Here is a 23955-nt window from a genome sequence, read left to right as displayed (position 1 = left end):
GAAATACCAGAGAGAGCACAATGCTTGCTTATAATTAAACAGTCATCAGATATTTATTATTATTATTATTATTATGTGTTCCATGATTAACCTATATGCCTACCAATTGAGAAAAGATATTCCTTTGGCCAACTAGAGAGGATAATTAATAACTGAAAAAAGTACTGACATGATAATGACATATTTCTAAACAATGTTCCATGATAAAGGCAACATTTATTAGACTTACTTTCTTCCATCTTTAAAGAAACTGAGGGATTGCTTCCTGTTTCATCCACATTTCCTTCACCACCTCCTCGAGATCTTGAATTCCAGACTTTAATGACTTCGACATCATTGTCACTGCCACTTCCACTTGAGCTACTATCTTTTTTCCCCTTTTTCCCCTTTGTTTTCTTCTTTCTAAAAAAGAACAAAGTCAAACTAATAGAAAAGTACAGTAAACATACAAGTGCCAATTATGAGGACAATCAGCAAGTAGGAAGTTTTAATGTGTCAACACTGGGCACAAAAGTATTCAATTTACTTTGTATAATCATCGGAGCTTAAACTCATGGAGGTTTCATCGGAATCCGAAGCTATAAATTCATCCATACTGTCTTCATCAAAATATCCCTAGAGAAAAAGATGAATGTTTTAATGGTATATTTCAACTTATATTGGAAATTATTATGATATTTATTTCTTAAGAATAAGTCAATTGTCATGAGATAAGGAAGAACTAAGGAACTATCATGAATTAGAAAAATAAAGGAGACATGAGAGATATGACTACTAAATGCAAAGTGAGATCTTAAATTGATCAGAAAAAAGAATAAGTACGAAAACTAAGAAAATCCAATTAAATTCTGTTGTTTAGGTAATAGTACTTCACAACGTTAATTTCTTACTTTCGATCATTTTACTATTGTTATGAAAGATGTTAAGATTAACATTTAATACTCATGCCATAATCGTAATACATTCAAACAGACATTAACTGGAAATAAAATATGTTGAATTACTATATCACAAAGCAAAAGAAAATTCAAACATACAGTAAGTCTATATAGATCAACCTTTTTCCTAAAGTTATTCTGCTTCCAACAAATACCTTTTAATCAATCCTAGGTTACTTAATTTACCTTATTTTCTTTGCTAATATAGTCCAGCTGCAAACACCATGGATGAGTCCAGATTCTACTTAACATCTGAAAATCTTGGAAAAGTTTTGCACCTGCCTTTCCTCTTCCACCTTCACTGCTATTACCTACACCTGATCAAAAGAAAAATAGTTAACATTAAGACATAAGAATCTGTTTCAACCTAGGTGTTTCTAAAATAGGGGTTTTAATTTGATCTGTTCCATGAACTCCTTTGGCAGTGTAAAGAAGCTTACAATAATGTTTTCAAATACACAAAATAAATAGGATTAAAAAAGAACCCATTATATAGAAATTATCAAAATACTAAAAAATCTGTGATATAGTAATATGTGTAATTTATTAATGCATTAAATAAAAAAATATAGCAGCAGGTCTAACAATTACCTGAAATTATGAAGTGTTGAAAAAGGTAAATAATTTTGAGATATCACTGACAATAATATATAGAAATATATCTGATTTCTTCTATGAGCTTTATGGCTTCAGGTGTTAGATTTAAGTCTTTAACTCATTTTGACTTTATTTTTGTATATGATGTAGGCAATCTGTCCAGTTTCATTTTCCAGCATTTATCTGTCCAGTTTTCCCAACACTGCTTTTGCAGAGACCGTCATTTCCCCATTGTATAATCTTGTCTCCTTTGTCATAGATTAATTCACCATGTAAAATACACAGAAATCTCTCTCATTTCTACATACCAATAGCCAGCCAATGATCAGAAAGAGAAATTAAAAGAATCTCATATACAACTGTATCAAAAAGAATAAACTACCTAGAAATAAATCTAATCAGTGAGGTGAAAGACCTGTACTCTGAAAACTATAAAACATTGAAAAAAGAAATTAAAGAGAGCACAAATAAATGGAAAAATATACAGTGTTCATGGATTGGAAAAATTAATATTAAAATGTCCATACTACCCAAAGTAATCTAATGATTCGATGCAATCACTATCAAATTACCAATGATATTCTTTCCAGAACTAGAAAAAAATCCTAAGATTTATATGAAATCACAAAAGACCCCTGAATAGCCAAAGCAATCTTTTCTTTTAAAACAATATTTTAATTAAGTTTATTGGGATAACATTAATAAAATTATAAGGTTTCAAGTGTCCAATTCTATCATACATCATCTGTATATTGCATTGCGTTTACCACCCAAAGTCAAATCTCCTCACATCACCACATATTTGACCCCCTTTACTGCCTCTCCCTTGCCCCCCTTTCTCTCTGGTAACCACAATTCTGTTATTTGCGTCTATGAGTTTTTGTCTTGCTTGTTTATTTCTTATTTTCAATTTTACATCCCACATGAGTGAAATTATATGGGTCTTCACTTTTTCCATCTGACTTATTTTACTTAGCATGATATTCTCACAATCCATCGATGTTGCAGGTAGTATTTCACCTTTTATGGCAGATAGGATTCCATAGTATATATGTACCATATCTTCTCAATCCAATCATCTATCAAAGGACACTTTGATTGCTTCCATGTCTTGGCCAGCATGAATAATGCTGCACTGAATACAGGGATGCGTGCATATATCTTTATGAATAAGTGTTTTCAAATTTTTCGGGTGGATACCCAGAAGAGGGGTGGTTTTGTCATGTGATAACTCTATTCTTAATTTTTTGAGAAACCTAAATACTGCTTTCCATAGTGATTGTACCAGTTTACATTCCCACCAGCAGTGAATGAGGGTTCCTTTTTCTCCACACCCTCTCCAACACTTTCTATCACTTGTCTTGTTGATAACAGTCATTCTAACAGGTGTGAGGTGGTATCTTATTGTAGTTTTGATTTTCGTTTCCCTAACAGCTAGTGAAGTTGAGCATCTTTTCATAGATCTGTTGGCCTCTGTATGTATTCTTGAAAGAGGTATCTATTCAAGTTCTCTGCCCATTTTTAATTGGTTTGGGATTTTTTGACCTAGCCAGTGTAGCTTAGTTAGTTACGGTCATCCTGTGCACCAAAAGGTTGCAAATTCGATTCCCAGTCAGGGCACATCCCCGGGCTGCAGGCTCAATCCCGGGTAGGGGGCGTGCAGGAGGCAGCCGATCAATGTCTCATGCTCACATCAATGTTTCTCTCTCCTTCTCCCTTCCTCTCTCTCTAAAAATCAATAAAAAAAATTTTTTTAAATGTTTAGGTTTTTTTTGTTATTGAGTTATATGAGTTCTTTATATATTTTGGATATTAACCCTTTATTGGAGGTGTTGTTTGCAAATATCTTCTCCCACTGATTCCTTTTTTGTTTTGTTAATGATTTCTTTTGCTGTACAGAAGCTTTTTAGCTTGATATAGTCCCATTCATTTATTTTGCTTTTGCTTCCCTTGGCTTTGAGGTCAAATTCATAAAATACTCTCTAAGACGAAGGTTCATAAGTATAACACATATATTTTTGTTTATGTAAGATATTCTTTCAGGTCTTATATTTAGGTCTTTGATCCATTTTGAGTTAATTTTTATGTGTGGTAACAAACAGAAGTCTAGTTTCATCCTTTTTGCATGTGGTTTTCCAATTACCCCAGTATCACTTATTGAGGAGGCTTTCTTTTCTCTATTGTATGTTTTGGCTCCATTGTCGAAAACTCTTTGACTATATACATGTGGGTTTACTTCTGGGCTCTCAATTCTGTTTCATTCATCTGTGTGTCTGTTCTGCTGCCAATACCATGCTGTTTTATTATCACAGTTCTATAGTATAATTGGAAGTCAAGGAGTATGATACCACCAGCTTTGTTTGTTTTTCTCAGGACTTCTATGGCTTTCAGGATCCTTTTGGTTCAACAGAAATCTGATAACCTTCCTAGACTGAATCAGGAAGAACTGGAAAATCTAAATAGATGGATCAACAGCAAGGAAATTGAAACAACTATGAAAAACCTTCCAAAAAGTAAAAGTCTAGGACAAGATGGCTTCACCAGTGAATTCTACAAAACTTTCAATGACTTAATACCCATCTTTTTCTATTTACTTATTTTTTTAATCCTTGTCCTAGGATATGTTTTTATTTTTTTATTGATTTTGAGAGAGAGAGGAAGGGAGAGGGAGAAAGAGAAGCATCTATGTGAGAGAAAAACATAAATCGGTTGCTTCCCATACTCATCCCGACAAGGGATCAAACCTGCAACCTGGGTATGTGCCCTAATGGGGAATTGAATCTATGACCCTTAGGTGCACAGGACAATGCTCCAACCAACTGAACCACACTGGCCAGGGCAATACCTATCCTTTTAAACTCTTCCAAAAATTTGAAGAACGGGCAACACTTCCTAACACATTTTGTGAGGCCGACATTACCCTGATAGCAATACCTGGTACAGATAACACACAAAAAAGGTAAACTACAGACTAATATCTCTGATAAATACAAATGCAAAACTCCTCAACAAAATACCGTCAAATAGAATACAAAAATACATTAAAAAGTAATACAACATAATCAGTGCAGTTTATTATAGGGGAACAAGGATGGTTCAATGTATGCAAATCAATCAATGTGATACATGACATTAAAAAAATAAAGGATAAAAATCATATGATCATCTCGCCCAGCCAGTGTGGTTAGTGGTTGAGGGCTGCCCCATACACAAAGAGGTTAACGCAATTCCAGCTAGGGCACAGGCCTGGGTTGCAGGCTCAATCCCCAGTAGGGGGCATGCGGGAGGCAGTCAATCAATGTTTTTCTCTCATTGATGTTTCTCTCTCTCTCTCCCTTTCTCCCTCTCTAAAAATCAATTTAAAAATACACACTTAGAAAAAAATTATATGATCATCTCAACAGATGCTAAAAAAGCATCTGACATCATACAACATCCATTTATAATTAAAACACTCAATAAAATGGGTATAGAAGGAAAGTACCTCAATATAATAAAGGCCACATATGAAAAACCCTCAGCCAATATCATACCCAATGGTGAAAAACTCAAAGCTTTTCCTCTAAGATCAGGGAAAAGACAAGGATGCCCACTCTCACCCCTCTTACTAAACATAGCACTGGAAGTCCTAGCCAGAGCAATCAGGCAAGAGAAAGAAATAAAAAGGGCATCTAAATGGGGAATAAAGAAGTAAAACTATTTATACCATGGAATACTACGCAGCTGTAAAGAAGAAGAATCTAGTACCCTTTGGGACACTATGGATGGACCTGGAGAAAATTATGCTAAGTGAAATAAGCCAGGCAGAGAAAGACAAACATCAAATGATCTCGCTTATACATGGAATCTAAAGAACTTAATAAACTGATTAACAGAATAGATTCAATGACATGGAAGCATGGATCAGACTGACGAATGTCAGAGGGATGGAGGAGGGCGGGTGGGTAGAGGGGGAGAGAGTAACCAAAGAATTTATATGCATATATGCACAACCCAAGGACACGGACAATGGTGGGGAGAGGGACTGGGGAGGGGAGTAGGATGGGGTGGAATGGGTCATTGGGGAGAAAAGGGGGCATCCGTGATATTTTAAACAAAAATAAAATTTAAAAATTAAAAAAAAAAAAAAGTAAAACTGTCACTTTTTGCAGACGGTGTAATTCTTTATATACAAAACTCCAAAGACTCACCAAAAAACTATTAGAAATAATAAAAATACAGTAAAGTTGGGTATAAAAAAAATCAACGTTCAAAAGTTCAAAAGTCCACTGCGGGGAAGTTCCAAGATGGCTGCAGAAGAGCTAGGAGCTGCGTCCACTTACGCCCAACACCAAACCAGATTTACAGCTAAGTTACAGAGCAATCAACCTGAAAAACTAATTGAAGACTGGTTGACCTGAAATATTATAACCAAGGAGTACAGAAGAGGCCACAAAGAGACTGGTAAGAAGGGTGGAAAGCCTCCTCACACAGGTACGGACGGTAGCATATGACAAGCTGAAGGGATACCATGGCTGCAGAACTCCCTTCCCCTAAGGAGCCTGGGGTCTCAAACCCACATGGGGATCCCCAGCTCAGAACAACAGAGATGGGAAGAAGAGCCTGCATGGCATCTGTTGGTGGGAGTCAGTAAGAATTCGGTCTGCCTAAGAGGCTCAAACTACACCCTCCCAGAGAAAGAGCACTCCCAAAGCTGCTGAACCAGCCGAGGGAGTTCTCTCTGGACTCTGACTGCTGGAGAGGCTACGGTGCTGTACTTGGGTCCTTCGGAGAGCTCTGCAGGCTACTCCCAGCAGTGATTTAAGGGGCCCTCTGACTTCTGGGGAGGCTATGGAAGAGACATAGACAGTAACTAAACTGTGTGGAATGGGGAAAAGGAACAGTCTCCCCCACCTCCAGCGCACAGTGGGCACTCCTATTGAGCTGCTCAGGTGCTCAGCCTGGCCCTTCCTGCTGGGTTTTGCAATGCAGGAAAGCTGTGCAGGGCTGGGAATTTTGACCCTGTACTGCCGGGTTTGGCAACACGGTGGAGGCGGACTTTTAGGCCAGTCCTGCTGGGTTTTCAGACTGAGCAGAGTGAGACCAGCCACAGGGAGAAATCTAAGTGCTGGGCAGGGCTGATTTTTGGGCCATCCTGCTTGGTTCGGCAGCATGGGGGGCTGGGGGGCTGGGGGGCTGCGCACAGCTGGGATTTTCAGACTGTCTCCTGGGGAGGCTTCTGTCCAGAAGCCAGATAGGTAACTGCTGGGCAGTGTGGCTGCATTGTAGGGAAGTAAATCCAGACTCCCTTTGCAAGTTCGCCCATGCTACCCCAGGAAGGAGAAGTGACTGGGCCCATCCTACAGGTTGGGAGAACCAAGCCTAAAGGGAGACTATTTGGATCAGCCATGCTAAATCCCTGATTAGCCCCTGCTGGGTGCAGTTCCATGGAGGGGAGGGAAAGCAACTCAGAGCAGGGATATTCAAAGTATGAGTCGCTCAGAGGCTACTGTCTGGGATTAAGATGAAGTGCTTAGCCCCATCCTCAGGGCTGGGCCGACATCATCCTTAATGGGAGACTCCTTTGATCTATCCGAAGCCCAGAGGAGCTGGGCTTCCTCCTGCAGAGGAGCAGCTGACTGTACCCAACCTGAACATGTACCGAGTGGCCCTAGGTGGAAATACAACTGAAGACTCCGGCAGAAACTGAGAGGTTTAGCTTTGAAATGGGGGCTACTTTTCCTTCATTGAACGCATGACTGCATGATCCCCAAGTAGGGGACCCATTAGGCCAATCTCGGTTAGCCTGGGTTCATCCTACAGTTTCTTTTTGGAAGACTCTGGAGGAAGACCAGACAACCTCAGCAGGTGGCAGAGTAGCTGACAGCTGGAGGCAGACCTCAAGGAGCCTACGTATTTTTATAGATCTGTCCCCAGCTCTATGCTGGATGAAGCTGACCCCTTTACATGGAATGGCCCCTCCCATGCACACTCAGGCCGGTAGATGCAGACACAAACAGTGAACAGTGTGCCACAGACAGGTAGGCTAAGGCCAGTTAAATGCAATGTCTAACAGAGACCTGTACCTCAAAACCACGCAGTGGATCCAGAACCAACACAACCAGTGATGGCTTCAGACCACACCAAAGCTCAACCCAACTAGCCACATAAACAGAACATCGAAAGGGGTATTGTGGCAGGCATCAGATCTTGCTGGGAACAAACCCCCTCAAGGGGGCAGCCATGCACAATGTCACATACACAGTGATCAATGTTTACCTTTATAGTCCCCCAGCCTATAGGGTTAACTCCACCCAACGAAAGGGCCAACAGCATTCAAGACACAACAGGGGGTGCACATAACTCCCAAAAAGCTTTCCTGGAGCACGGAGCTCAAGTAATCTGGAAGATTGGTCCACTGTGCCCAACAAGACACCTCTAGCTTGCATCTGTACAGCAGCTTGCATGCCATGGTCTGGGATGACCCTCAAAGTCAGCCAGCCTGAGGGTTGATCCTACCCACGAATCAGCCAACAGCAATCAAGACCCAATTACACCAGGACCCAAATCCACACAAGAAACATTCCTAGAGCACCCAGCTTAGGCGATCAAGGAGACTGTACCACCAAGTTCCACAGGACACCTACTACATAAGAACACCCAAAGAAAACTGGGAGCCACAGCAGTTCTATCTAATACATAGAAACAAACACAGACAGACATCCAAAATGGGGAGACAAAAGAAACAAGCTCCAAATGAAAGAACTGGAGGAATCGCGAGAAAAAGAGCTATGAAATGGAGGCAAGCAATTTATCAGACAGAGTTCAAAGTAACAGTTATATAGATGCTCAAGGAATTTAGTGAGAACAACAGCATGAAAAACGACTTAGAAGCCATGAAAAAGAACCAGTTGGAAATAAATAACACATCTGACATTAAGAATACAATGGAAGGAATAAAAGGTAGGGTAGATGAAGCAGGTGACTGAATCAGCAATTTGGAAAACAAGGTAGAAAAAAATACCCAAACAGCAGTAAAAAGAAAAAAGAATGAGGATAGTTTAAGCGAACTTTGGGACAACATGAAATGGAGCATCCACATCAAAGAAGTACCAGAAGGAAAAGAAACTGAGCAAGGGATAGAGAACCTGTTTGAAGAAATAATGGCAGAAAACTTCCTGAACCTAGTGAAGGAAAAAGCCACACAAGTTCAGGAAGCTCAGAGAGTCCCAATCAAGATGAACCCACAGAGACCCACACCAAGAAACGTCATAATCAAAATGGCAAAGGTTAAAGACAAACAATCTTAAAGGCAGCAAAAGAGAGACATTTAGTTAAAGGGTCGTCTTTAAGAAGAAAAATAAATGGAGGGAGGATATAAATATAAAGAAAAAAATGGCAATCCATAATAACCTTAAATATAAACAGATAAAATGATCCAATCAAAATACATAGGGTAGCTGAATGGATAAGAAAACATGACCTATATAAATGCTTTCTAGCAAGGACCCACCTCAGAACAAAAGACTCACACAGGATCAAAGTGAAGGAATGGAAAAAAAATATTCCATGCAAATGGAAATTAAAAAAGCTGGGGTAGCAATACTTTTCTCTCACAAAATAGACTTCAAAATAAAGGCCATAACAAAAGACAAAGAAGGTCATAAAAAATACTAAAAAAATGATGCAACAAGAGGATATAACCTTTGTAAACATAGAAACTCCTAAATTTATAAAGAAAATCTTAGTGGACTTTAATGGAGAAATCAACAGAAAAAAAGTCATAGTAGGGGTTTTAACACCCCACTATCATCATTGGATAGATGTTCCAGACAAAATATCAACAAGAAAACAGCAACCTTCAACGACACACTAGGTCAGATAGATTTTATGGATATTTAGTGAACACTTCATCTCCAAGAAGCAGAATATGCATTCTTCTCAAATGCACATGGAACACTCTCAAAGACAAACCACATGTAAGGACACAAAACAAGTCTTAACAAATTCAAGATTGAAATCACATCAAGCATCTTCTCCGATCACAATGGCATGAAACGAGAAATTAACTACAATAAAAAAACACCTCAAAAACATTCAAACACATGGAGGCTAAATAGCATGGTATTAAACAATGAATGGATTACCAATGAAATCAAGGAAGAAATAAAAAATTACCTGAAAATAAGTGAACACACAACAAACCAAAATCTATGAGACACAGCAAAAGCAGCCCTGAGAGTGAAGTTCATAGCATGACAGGCCTACCTCAAGAAACAAAAAAAAGCTCAAATAAACAATCTAACCCCATACCTAAATGAACTAGAAAAAGAACAAACAAAGCACAGAGTCAAGTAGAAAAAAGGAAATGATAAAGATCGGAGAGTAGCGCAGCCAGCGTGGCTCAGCGGCTGAGCATCGACCTATGATCCAGGAGATTGTGGTTTGATTCCCAGTCAGGGCACATGCCCGGGATGCGGGCTCAATCCCCAACCCTGGGGAACATGCAGGAGGCAGCTGATCAATGACTCTCCCTCATCATTGATGTTTCTCTCTCTTTCTCCCTCTCCATTCCTCTCTCTGAAATCAATAAAATTATATTTAAAAATACAAAGGATTTTAAGAACATACTATGAGCAACTATATGCCAACAAATTGGACAACCTGGGTGAAATGGACAAGTTCCTACAAACATACAATCCTCCAAAACTCAATCAGGAAGTATCAGAAAACCTGAATAGGCCAATAACCACTAAAGAAATTGAAACAGTAATCAAAAAATTCCCAGCAAACAAAAGTTCTGGACCAGGTGGCCTCACAGGCGAATTTTACCAAACATTCAAAGAACTAAAACTTATCTTACTGAAACTATTTGTCTACTCTGTATATTTCATATATATGGAATCATATGACTTATGTTCATTCCTGACTGGCTTCTTTAACATAGTGTATGTTTTCTAGGTTGATCCATGTTGTAGCATGTATCAGCAATTCGTTCCTTTTGATTGCCAAACAATGCTCTATTACATGCATATACCACATTACTTTATCCATTTACCAGTTAATGAACAAATGGGTTATTTCTAGCTCTTGACTATCGTGAATAATGCTGCTATGAACATTGGTGTACAAATCTTGTGTGGAAGCGTGTTTTCATTTCTATTGGATAATTAGAGGAATGTAATTACTGAGTCATATGGTAACTCTATACTTAACTTTTCAAGGAATTGCCAAATTATGTTCCACATCAGTTACACCATTTGACATTCCAAACTAGCAACACATAAGGGTTCCAATATGTCCACATCCTCAGCACTTGTTATTTTCTATTTTTAATATTATAGCCATCCTAGTGAGTAATGAAGCAATTTCACTGTGGTTTTGATTTACATTTCCCTGATGGACAGTGATGTTGAGCATCATTTAGAGCAGTGGTTCTCAAGCTGAGGGTACATAAAAATCTCCTGTAGGACATACAAAAATGCAGATGCTTGAGCCCTACTCCATGTCCACTCAATCTCTCAAGGGTGGCACTTGGACCCATGAATTTTTTAGAGACAAAAGCATATTACTGCTCTCCATTTATAAGAGTACAATTCAGTGCCATTAATATAATCACAATGTTGTGCAACCATCACCATTCTCTAATTCTAATATTTTTCATCATCCTAAAAGAGAAACTCTGTACCCATTAGCCCCAAGTAATGACCATTCTAGTTTCTGCCTCTATCAGTCTGACTACTCTAGGTATCTCTAAATGGAATCATATAGTATTTGTCCTTTTGTGTCTAGCATATTTCACTGTTAAGCATGATGTCTTCAGGATTCATTCATGCTGCAATATGTCAGGATTTCCTTTATGTCTAAGACTAAATTATATTCCATTGTGTATACATGTGAACACACATACACACATCACATTTTGTTCATCTATTCATCCACTGATTGATATTTGGGTATCTGTTTGAATTCCTGCTTTCAATTATTTTGGGCATATACCTGGAAGTGGAATTGCTGGATCATATGGTAAATCTATGTTTCACTATGAGTAACTGCCACACTGCTGATTCCACAGCAGCTGCACCATTCTACATTCCCACCAGCAATGCACCAGGGTAATTTCTCCATATCCATGCCAATACTTGTTCTTTTTCTTATTCTTTCTATAGTCATCCTATCAGGTGTGAAATGTATCTCAAAATTTTGATTTGCATTTCCATAATAACTAGCAATGATATATAGCATATTTTAATGTGCTTATTGGCCATTTATATATCTTCTTTGGGAAAATGTCTATTGAAGTCCTTTGCCAATTTTTAAATTGGGTTGTTTGGGATTTTTGTTGTTGAGTTGTAGGAGTTCTTTATGTATTCTGGATATTAATCCCTTATCAGATACATGATTTGCAAGTATTTTCTCCCATTCTGTGGATTGTGAGTTCATGTGCTCCATTTTTTTATGCCTTACAACAGTGTATAGATTTTAATTTCTTTGAAATACATTAAAAGTTGGTCTCTTATGACTAATTATGCAAATGTTACAAATTATCATTACTAAAATTAACATCAAACTATTGCTAGTATTAAAAGCAAAATTTAAGTAAACTTCTTAAAATTAAGTAGAGTCTAAAAGGATTGAACTATAGAAACAAAAGAATTTTTAGAATATATAACAGAAATGTAAGTGATACAGTTGGGTGACATTTCAGGAGAAATACTGTAATGGTCTGTATTGAGACTATAATTCATTTGGCCTTTCATGGAAGTTTTCTCAAAGGGGCTATTAACTCAGGTTATTATACTTTAAGAAAATTAAATGTCGGAAGAGGAATCAAGATGGCAGCGTAGGTAACAGCTGTACCCGCCGCCTCCCACAACCATATCACAATTACAACTAAAACAGAGTACCACCATCACTCAGAACCTCCTGAGATCTAGCTGAACAGAAGCCCTAAAACCAGGGAACTGAAAAAGCATCGAGACCAGTAGGAGGGGTGCAGACCCAGGAGGATAGGGGCTGAATAGCAGAGACTCAGTCATGGGCCCACACCAGGTGCCACGGTTGAAACCCGGGAGAGACATCTCTGTGGCGGAGGTTTCCGGAGGAGTGCGGGCCCCACATCAGGCCCCCATCCCAGGGCTCCAGGGCCAGGAAGAGAAATCCCCACAACTTAGGGCTGTGAAAACCAGTGGGGACTGTCGCTGAGGGACTCGAGGCTTCAGGAGTCCCAGACTTTCCTTTTAAAGGGCCCACACAGAGACTCACTCAGACGCGCTCCCTCTGGGCCCCAGAGCCAGACAGCAGCTTGAAAGGAACCTGGGGCACTTGGGGAGGAATGAACCTGACCGAAATTGGGGCGAGAGGTGGAAGGGCAGCTTTATCCCAGGCAGAAGAGTTGGCAGAGGCCATTGCTCCTTTGGTGAGACCTCCCCTCACACAGCGGGAAGGCAGGCGCCATATTTGAATTGCCAGCATCTGACTCATACCTTTGGCCCCACCCTGTTGATTCCCAGAGGCCCCGCCCCTCCCCACCTGCAAGCTCATCCAGGCCATTTCCAGGGGCTTTTCTGTGCAAGTGGCCTCTTGAGCCTCATGCTTAGGACTTTCCTAAAATCTCTCAAACAAGCAGCAGTGTGTCCCATATGTCTTGATAAGGGGCCCTAGGCGTGGCACTAGCGACAGCTTACATTGGTTCATAGTTTGGCCTCTCCTGGACAATGCCAAGCCCAGCACAAGTAGCAGCCAACTAGAGTTTGCTATGTAGCTCATGCTGGGAGGCCCTGGGCAAGGCACTGGCAGAGGCTGACTTTGCACCTCCAGGAAGGCCCCAGAGACAGTGTACCTGGTGGTCAGACTCAACCATGCTGGATTACAACCCTACCAAATCCACGAATGACACACTCAATGGGCGCACTTGGTGAACACAAAAGCTCCACTGAAGTAAATCCTGCTCCATAGGGGTGTCTCCACTAGAGCAGCTCTTTGGCTGTAGTTGCAGCTGGTCCTCACAGCTGACTGGTCTGGGGGTCAATTCCTCCCAGTGACGTCAACAGCAACCAAGGCTCAACTACAGCAGGACAGTGCACACAGCCCACACAGGGGAGCACCCAGAAGGCCGAGCTCCGGTGACTGGGAAGGCTGAGCCACTGGACCCTACATAAAACCACTCTACAAATTCCAGGAGACATAGCAGCTCTACCTAATGCATAGAAACAAACACCTGGAAGCAGCCAAAATATGGAGGCAAAGAAACATGTCACAAAGGAAAGAACAGAAGAAATCTCTAGAAGAGGAACTAAATGAAATAGATCCAAGCAAGCTAACAGAGACAGAGTTCAGAACGTTGTTTATAAGGATGCTTAAGCATATTATTACGAAAACAACTGAGGAAATCGATAACATAATAAAGTACCAATTTGAAATGAAGCCTACACGAACTGAAATAAAGAATAATCTATAGGGAATCAACAGTAGAGTAGAGGATGCTGAGAATCAAATCAGCAATTTCGAACAAGAGGAAACAAAAAACACCCAACCAGAAGAGCAAAAACAAAAAAGAATCCAGAAATACGAAGATAGTTTAAGGAGCCTCTGGGACAACTTCAAGAGGCCAAACATTCATGTTATTGGGGTGCCAGAAGGAGAAGAAAGAGACCAAGAAATTGAAAATCTATTTGAAAAAATAATGACAGAAAACTTCCCCTACCTGGGGAAAGAAATAGACTTACAAGTCCAGGAAGCACAGAGGGTCCCAAACAAGAGGAACCCAAAGAGGCCCACAGCAAGACATATCATAATTAAAATGCCAAAGGTTAAAGACAAAGAGAGAATCTTAAAAGTGGCAAGAGAAAAGCAGTTAGTTACCTACAAGGGAGCACCCATATGACTGTCAGAAGATTTCTCAACAGAACCCTTGCAGGCCAGAAGGGAGTGGCAAGAAATATTCAAAGTGATGAAAAACATGGAACTACAAACCAAGATTGCTCTACTCAGCAAAACTATCATTTAGAACTGAAGGTCAGATACAGAGCTTCACAGATAAGGAAAAGCTAAAGGAATTTCACCACCAGACCAGCACTACAGGAAATGTTGAAGGGTCTTCTTTAACAAGAAGCTAATGAACAAAAGAATCTGAAGAACTAAATAGATCCAGAGACACTGACGCATGCAACAGATGACCATATTTCAGAGGAAAGAGGGAAGGGGGCTGGAGGGTGGGAAGGGATTAACCAAAGAAGTTAGATGCATATATGCATAACCCATGGACACAGTCAATAACGGGGTGAAGGCCTGGGGAGGGGGTGGGAGCAAAGTGGAGGGGGTCAATTGGAAAAAATGGGACACCTGTAATACTTTCATCAATAAAGATAAATTTTAAAAAAAAGAAAAGAAAACGTCATATTTAGTGTGAGGGACCTTTTCATAATGGCACCAAATTGTTATTTAACAATCATACCACTCAGAGTTTTGAAACTTTGGCAATTAATAATTTAGATATTTACTCTTATCACTTAATATAACAAAAAATCAGGCCACTTTAATTCTTAAATACTGCATTGCTTTCAAAAGAGTACATTTAACATCTATATATCAGCTATTAACATTTTGCTACTGGTTATTAAAGACAAGTGATTTTCTAATATTTGAAAACACTGTAGCTTGCACTTTCCCTAAAACAAAATTTTAAATGGAAAAAAAAAAAATTAAATGACCAAATTTAGCACTCTTTATTACTCAGAGATTAAGGAAAAGAGAGGTATGAACATCTCTCTCTTTCTTAAACTACAAAGTAACTCCCTCATTAGGATGTCTGTATTTGGTTACTTAATTATATCTACAAATATTGTCATTCAAAACAAAATGGTATAATAAATCTTACAGCTTCTGATTGATATACAAAGGAAAACGTGTGTTTTATGAGAGGTGTTTTTCTTCCAACAGTCAACAAGAAAATTCTCTTTTTATAACATAGCAAAAAAGAAGTTCTATAAAATACTAACATTCAAATCCTATTTTCCCCAAAGCAGAACAAGTCTTGTGGCCAGAAGCATCATTCTACACTATAAAATGCACTGCTGTTATAAGCAGATCACTTTAACTATTGATATAATATATTGTTTTAATATGTGTGCACATTTCCACCTTCCATTATTTTTTAATCAATTACTGTATCCACAATAGCTGAAGGGAACCTTCTAACCTGTATTCCCTAAATAAACCTGTCACATCACTTGAGGAAAGGTATTAGAATAAAGTGACCAACAAGAAATCCCACTCCAGGACAGAGACTAGGTTTTGTTCTGTGAACAGTGACAACCTTGGGCACATAGCCACAGAAACACACATATACAAGTTTATTGATGATAAAACAATACCTACTCATGGTATTTTTTAAAAGCCCATATAAAAGAATAAGAAATAAAGTAAAAGTTAATCATAATGACAGCACCCAGAAAACAATCTTTTTTAACATTTTGGTATATTTTAGGCATTTGCATATATTTTTATTGTAACATTGGGAGCATAATATATGCTCTGCCTTGTATTTTGCCTTTTCCTTTCCTTCAACCTTTGACAATTTGATAACTGAGAAACGATTTCATGGATTTGATTTACATGCTTTTTATTATTAATGTGGTTGAATGGTTTTTAATGATATACTGGAATTCTATGTATTTTCTTTTATGAATTTATTCACATTTATAATTTTACTGAAATAAAAGCTTTATACAAATTAAGGGTATTATTCACATATGCTGTGTATGGTTTTTCAGCTGTTTATTCTTTGATTTTATTTTTACAACATTAGTGCTTTTTTAAATTAGAAATATTTGTGCTTTTACAAAATAAGCATACCAACTTTGTTCAATTGCAAAATTGAAAAAGAACAACTGACACAGTAAAATTACTAAGACAGTACTCTACAGAAAAGAGTGTCTTTACAGGAAAGATAAAAACAATAAACTAATAGTATTTTTTTTACCTGTTAAGTGATCTAAGTAGTACTGATAGAGCTTGCATTGAATAGGAGTCATTCTCACAGCTAACACATATTCATGTTTTGGAGGCAAGAACTTTGTTAACGCTGTATAATCTTTCCTCTGTAATTAACAAGAGAATGAAGATTAGTTAACCTAAATATATGACAGGAATTAACTGCTCTAAGAATTATCAGTGCTTCCAACTAAAAGATACACATAAATAAGTAGGTACAAACATATAAGAAAACATCTTCTTAAACAGATTTACCCTCTTTAAATCACACAATGATTCCCATATAACTGAAGTTAATTTATTTCACATGACTTCACAATATGATGCACTGGTAAAAAGATACTGCGACATAGGTTTTAAATGAAAGTGGTCATATTACCAGGTGAGCAATTTAGGTTTTCAAGTGGTCTACTCTATATATATAAAAGAAAAAAGGAGGGTAGGGGATGTAGTAGGTAGTGCTAGCAAAAAGACTTGCTTTAATCATACAGTAAAACTGATGAGTCAAAGTCAGATGCACTCTGAGTTGTCCTTTGTGTAAGATGTGCCAACGTGCCAGAGGATAACACATAACTCCAGGGGGAATCTTTGCCCAACTGAGAAACCAAGCCACATATAAACACTCTTGAAACCAATTATTGGAAAAGAAAGAAAGAACACTAATGTGCAAGATACAAATGACTACCCAATCCAGAAAAAATGCTGCCTAAGTGGTAGCAGCAACACAGAAACGGAGTACTTGCTAGTACCTGTGGCCAACCTGAACAAACAGGATGACTTTGCCTTATATGATGGTAGTATACCCAGACAAAAGGATGGCCTGTCTCATTTGTTACCTCTTTGTGGCTACCATTAGTATCTAGTGTTGGAAGAAAAAGTTAATATATCTTGAGATATATTAACTGCTGGCTCAGTCTCTATATAGTTATCTACTCATTAATATAGGTTCATTGAAAATGTATATATAAACAACACTACTAGACAATTCAGGTTTTTGCTTGTGCTTGACAATAATAAAACTGTTTCTTCAGGATTACATTAAAAATGGCACCTCTCATAAGTCCTAAATGTCTTTCCCACAACCATTTCAAATAAGTGAAGTTTAGAATACCATAGATTTAGAATGAGCACAGGAATGTCTTCATCATAACTGTGTTCCTTTTACATATTCCCTATCTTAAGGATGAATAATCTAAACATTTACATATCAAAATATGAAGCCATATACCTGGCAAATAAATTAATCAATTACAGTCTAAAAGCCTGAATGGAATTTTTTAAAAAATCAATGTTGCATAAACTTTTAGAGACAATGCAAAGAGGTTTAAGTGTAAAACTATATACTGAAAAGGGAGAGGAAAACAGAAAATAAAGTTTAACTTCAGAAAACATTTTGGAATTGCAATATAATAAAGCAACAATATTTTATTACTATGGAATGTATTTGTACCTGAACACATCCAGCTAACATCTCATAAAGAATGTGAGCACGTTTCTTCATCACTCTGACATCTACCATGGTAGAATCTGCACACTGACCATTTTGGATTGGATTTATAAATCGATTCCTGAACTCCTTAATGGAGCCAAGCAAATTTTCCTTGATAAAGTTAACCATGCAGTGATCTAAGAGAGAAGACATTAGTTCATTAACAACAATAATGGCAAAAAGGTCTCAGAAAAATTTTCTGATAAGGTGCTCATGTCAAAAAATGCATGCCATGGAAGCATTAGAATTAATCTACAAAGAAAGAACACCAAATTGAGTGTAGATTAAACATTGGTTACAAGTCTGATCTAGAACTGGATTTCCTAAACCAGATCAGAAATTCAAATAAAAACCAGCCCGGACCGGTGTGGCTCAATAGTTAGAGCGTCAGCCTTCGCACTGAAGGGTCTCAGGTTCGATCCCCAGCCCCAGTCAGGGTGGTGTAGGAGGCAACAAGTTGATATGTCTCGCTCACATCAATGTTTCTCTCCCCCTCTCTCTTTCTCCCCCATCCCCTACCCCTTCCACTCTATAAAAATCACTGGGGAAAATTAGTCTCGGGTGAGGATTAACAGAATAAATATAAAAAACAATAAATTCAAATAAATTCTAGACATGAATGTTTAAAAAGACCTAACAACATTTTATTCTAACTCACTATTCTTTACAATAGATATGAAGTATAAAACAAGTATTCTATAATTCTAACCAAGATTTTACAATCAACAAGAGTATTTTGTGGGGAAAAAAACACACAAAGCAAAACCAAAAAAATCAGATACTGAATCAAAATAATAAATTCAGCCCGGCCGGGTGTGGCTCAGCGGTTGAGCATCGACCTAGGATCCCGGAGACTGCGGTTCAGTTCCCGGTCAGGGCACATGCCCGGTTGCGGGCTCGATCCCCAGCAGGGGGCATGCAGGAGGCAGCTGATCAATGACTCTATAATCATTAATGTTTCTATCTCTCTATCCCTCTCCTTTCCTCTCTATGAAATCAATAAACATATATTTAAAATATATATATATATATATATATATATATATATATATATATATATATAAAGATGTACAATGTGTTGACTTAATACACTTATATATTAAAATATAAAATAAAAAAATAATAAATTCAGGTAATAAGCTACTATATCAAATTTTATATTACTGATTTAGTTTCAGAAGTCCTTAACAGAATTATCAGTTACCCTATACAAATCAGACCACAATGAGAAACAGCATTTGTATAAGTGGGGCAAAAGAAAAGGGGAAAACCAGAACACATAAATATAAAGAAAATATAGGCTAAAGTGAAATATTAACCAGTATTACAAATAGTAAAAACCGGTTAAATTACTATAAATACACTAAATGAATGAAAACGTAAAAATAACAAAATGCTACTATAGTGGATTATAACAGGAAATTTTAATTTCTTATTTGCTGAATAACTCATGTTCCCTGTTTATTATCATTGCACACAAATTAAAATGAAGGAAATTCAAAAGTCACTTCCCTGTGTTCATATCATCTATCCTCCACCTCCACAAAGTCTATGCTAACATGGATTCAACAAAGCTCTCCTTGCCCATCTCCACCTTCCTAAAATATTCACACTTGTCATTTCTTTTCAATTTGCTATCAGTACCTCCCCCAAAACTGGATATATTCTGTTATAGTTATCTCCTGAATAGTCAATGCATTTGTGCTTTTAAAGCCATCATTAAGACTTCTGATATTTTTTATATATTTCAAATTCTGTATTTATATTTAAACACTCACAATGACACACCTCTTAGCTGTGGTTTACCATTCATATTTACAAAGCATTCCATTTGAAATGTAAGGTATTCTCTCACAGTAGATTAAGATGGACTTATATAGATCATGGTCAGAGACTATACAAAAGTAGACCGAAGAAAGGTAAAAGGCAAAGTGGCAAAGCTAATACTCTACATCATAACTGCAGGTATTAACTCACACTCGATCAGATTATTTTGAAGTGGTGTCCCTGTTAAAATAATCCTCCTCCTTGATCGTATAGAATTCATAGCTTTTGAAACAGCAGATGCTTCATTTTTTAGAATATGGCCTTCATCACAAACAACAAAGTCAGGGCCTATAAAAATGTATAGAAAAACAACATTTAATTAATATATAACAAAAGTGAAAGTATAATCAATTTCAGTAAATAAAGTTAATCCTTTTACAGTGCTGCTCATGTGGGAAGTTAAACAACATTCTTATAAGAATAGTCATATTTTATCTGCTGCTGTACTGCGTTCATGTGGCACAAACTAGTGTTAATTATATTGCAATAGTAGAGTATAAAAGTACTACTATAGATGTTACTCAAAAATAGGCAAGAATAAAAATAATCAAAAGGGTGAAAAGATCCAACCAACAGATTTGAGGTATTTGAAAAAACATTTCAAAAAAAACATTTCATTTCTTTTACAAATGAAAAACAGTATCTAAAGACGTATTTTGAAACTAGTACATGTGAAAAGACAAATTTTCAAAACTTACATTTTAAGAAATTATAAATCACAATAGGCCATACAACAGTTACCATTTAACTTACACCAAGTAACACTCTTGCTTGGGGGGGGGGGCATTAACGCATAAAGACAACTAAACTGATTGTTACATTGGGATGAGGGGTGGTGAGAATGCTTTCTAAGCTGTAACAGATCACATAGCTGAGTGACTCTTTTGAAAGAAATAGTTATTTTACTAAAATAAGTATTGTTTGCTACAGTACCCCACATACAAAATTTGCTTGCTCATTAACATACTAGTAACTAATAGTTACTAGTAATATTAGTAACTAATATTAAATACCAATTTTCAACAATAGCAGTTGCCCAATTAGCCCCATCTATTAGGTATTAGAAAAAATTCATCTTCCATGTGATTTCAAAAGTAACTGCTTTACACCATGACCAAGTGGGATTTATTCCAGGGATGCAAGGCTGGTACAATATTCGCAAATCAATAAACGTGATAGAGCACATAAACAAATTGAAAGAAAAATATCAAAATGATGAAATCACCCAAAAATAGCTGCAATTACCGGCAGATTGTATAGTGGTGAACCTACGTTTTTCTGAAGAAAAAAAAAAAAAAATCACATGATCATATCAACAGATGCAGAAAAAGCATTCGATAAAATCTAACACCTGTTTTTCATAAACACTCTCAGCAAAGTGGGAATACAGGGATCATATCTCAACATAATAAAGGCCATATATGACAAACCTATAACCAACATCATACTCAATGGGCAAAAACTAAAACCATTTCCCCTAAGAGCAGGAACAAGACAGGGATGTCCACTTTCACCACTCTTATTCAACATAGTACTGGAAGTCCTAGCCACAGCGATCAGACAAGAAGAAAACATAAAAGGCATCCAAAATGGAAAGGAGGAAACAAAACTGTCATTATTTGTAGACGACACAATATTGTATATAGAAAATCCTAAAGACTCCACCACAAAAACAATAGATTTAATACATGAATTCAGCAAGGTAGCAGGAAACAAAATTAACACCCAGAAATCGGTGGCATTTTTATACACCAATAATGAACTCTCAGGAAGAGAAACTAAAACAAAATCCCACTTACCAATGCAATTAAAAAAATAAGATACCCAGGAATAAACCTAACCAAAGATGTGAAAGACTACTCAGAAAACTACAGGACACTGAAAAAAGAAATAAAGGAAGATATAAACAAATGAAAAAATATACCATGTTCATAGATTAGAAGAATTAACATCATTAAAACGTCCATACTACCCAAAGCCATCTATAAATTCAATGCAATCCCTATTAAAATACCAACAGCATATTTCACAGATCTGGAAAAAACACTTCAAAAATTTATATGGAAGCCAAATACACCCCGAATAGCCATGGAAAGCATGAGAAATAAGAACAAAGTTGGAGGGATCACAATACCAGATATCAAGTTATACTACAAAGCCACTGTAATCAAAACAGCCTGGTACTGGCACAAGAACAGACATACAGATCAATGGAACAGAACAGTGAACCCAGAACTTGACCAATGCCATTATAGTCAATTAATATTTGACAAAGGAGGTAAGAACATACAGTGTAGTAAAGACAGTCTCTTCAATAAATGGTGTAGGGAAAACTGGACAGACACATGCAAAAAAATGAAACTAGACCACCAACTTACACCATACACAAAAATAAATTCAAAATGGATAAAAGACTTAAATGTAAGAAATGAAACCATAAAAATCCTAGAGGAAAACATAGGCAGAAAAATCTCAGACATCTCTCATAGCAATGTGTTTCCTGATACATCTCCTAGGGCAAAAGAAACAGGAGAAAATAAGGAAATGGGACATCAAAATAAAAAGCTTCTGCACAGCAAAAGAAACCATCAACAAAACGAAAAGGGAGCCCACTGTATGGGAGAACATATTTGCCAATGACACATCTGATAAAGGGTTAATATCCAAAATATATAAGGAACTCATACAACTTAACAAAAGGAAGACAATCCAATAAAAAAATGGGCAAAGGATCTAGACACTTCTCCAAAGAGGACATACAGATGGTCAAGAGACATATGAAAAAAATTCTCAACATCACTAATCATCACAGAGATCCAAATTAAAACCACAATGAGGTATCACTTCACACCTGTCAGAATGGCTGCCATCAACAAATCAATGAACTACAAGTGTTAACAAGTATGTGGAGAAAAGGGTACCCTAGGACACTGCTGGTGGGAATGCAGACTGGTGCAGCCACTATGGAAAGCAGTATGGAGTTTCCTTAAAACATCAAAAATTGAGCTTCCATTTGACCCAGTGATCCCACTTCTAGGAATATATCCTAAGAAACCCAGAACAGCAATCACAAAGATCTTATGCACCCCTATGTTCATAGCAGCGCAGTTTACAATAGCTAAGATGTGGAAACAGCCCTAGTACCCATCAGTAGATGAGTGGATAAAACGCTGTGGGACATTCACACCATGGAATACTATGCAGCTGTAAAAAAGAAGGATCTTTTATCCTTTGGGACAGCATGGAGGGAACTAGAAAGTATTATGTTAAATGAAATAAGCCAGTCAGAGAAAGACAAGTACCACATGATCGTACTTATATGTGGAATATAATAAACAAAATAAACTGATGAATAAAATGGATCTCGAGACAGAGAAGCGTGGAACAGACGGAGGGATCTCAGAGGGAAGGTGGGGAGGGGGGAGCGGGTGGGGAAAGATTAATCAAAGAACTTACATGTTCATAAACATAACCCATGGACACAGACCCTGGTCTGGGGAAGGCCTGGGGGTAGGATAGATGTGGGGTGAAGGGGATCAATGGGGCAAAAAGGGGACATCTATAATATTTTCAACAATAAAGATGAAGAAACTTAAAAAAAACAAGTAACTGCTTTAGCATGATTGATTAAATAATATAATTGTTATTTAGCATTCAGATGGGGCTACAAATAGTAAATGTGCATTTTTTAATTATTATACTTTCTAACAACTGAAATCTATAGCTAGCTTTGTATTAAAAGGCTACATATTGTTTATTTTTAATCCTAAAGTTTTCAAAAGAGAAAAAAAGCATTTTACACAAGTGATTTAAATTATTTCCACCACCTAACAATATTCAGTGTTCGTGAGGGTGTGGTGAAACAGGTACACTTTGTAGGAATAAAAATTAATCTAAATATGTTAAAATGTAAAATGTGTGCACCCTTCAACCCGTATTTCAATATGTAGGAATTTATTGTAAAGATATACTTCCATAAGTACTCAAAAATATATAGTCTCTGAAGCATTGTTATGGTAAAAAATTAAAAATAATCTAGAAGCCTGTCAAAGGGGGTTAATGAGACTATAATATAACAAATGTTGCATAACTAAAATTAACGATGTATATCTCTATATACTAACCTTGAAA

At 37.3% G+C, this 23955-nt stretch overlaps 1 protein-coding gene across 20 annotated transcripts in view; it reads right to left on the bottom strand.

The window, feature by feature from the left end:
* The window catches only part of ATRX (ATRX chromatin remodeler), a 264806-nt gene that overhangs the window by 97757 nt on the left and 143094 nt on the right, over window positions 1-23955 (bottom strand). For all 20 annotated transcript variants that reach the window (XM_081125145.1, XM_081125148.1, XM_081125154.1 and 17 more), the window contains 6 exons: window positions 19975-20112; window positions 17959-18134; window positions 16498-16615; window positions 1125-1255; window positions 527-615; window positions 230-402 (listed from right to left, as the gene is read on the bottom strand). In XM_081125145.1, coding sequence (XP_080981271.1) covers window positions 230-402; window positions 527-615; window positions 1125-1255; window positions 16498-16615; window positions 17959-18134; window positions 19975-20112 — 825 coding nt within the window. The remainder of the gene's footprint in view (window positions 1-229; window positions 403-526; window positions 616-1124; window positions 1256-16497; window positions 16616-17958; window positions 18135-19974; window positions 20113-23955) is intronic.

This window comes from Miniopterus schreibersii, assembly GCF_964146895.1.
Source record: "Miniopterus schreibersii genome assembly, chromosome: X".
Taxonomy (NCBI): domain Eukaryota; kingdom Metazoa; phylum Chordata; class Mammalia; order Chiroptera; family Miniopteridae; genus Miniopterus; species Miniopterus schreibersii.
The sequence above is the reverse complement of the archived record's forward strand: the minus strand, read 5'-3'. Positions and strand labels throughout refer to the sequence as shown.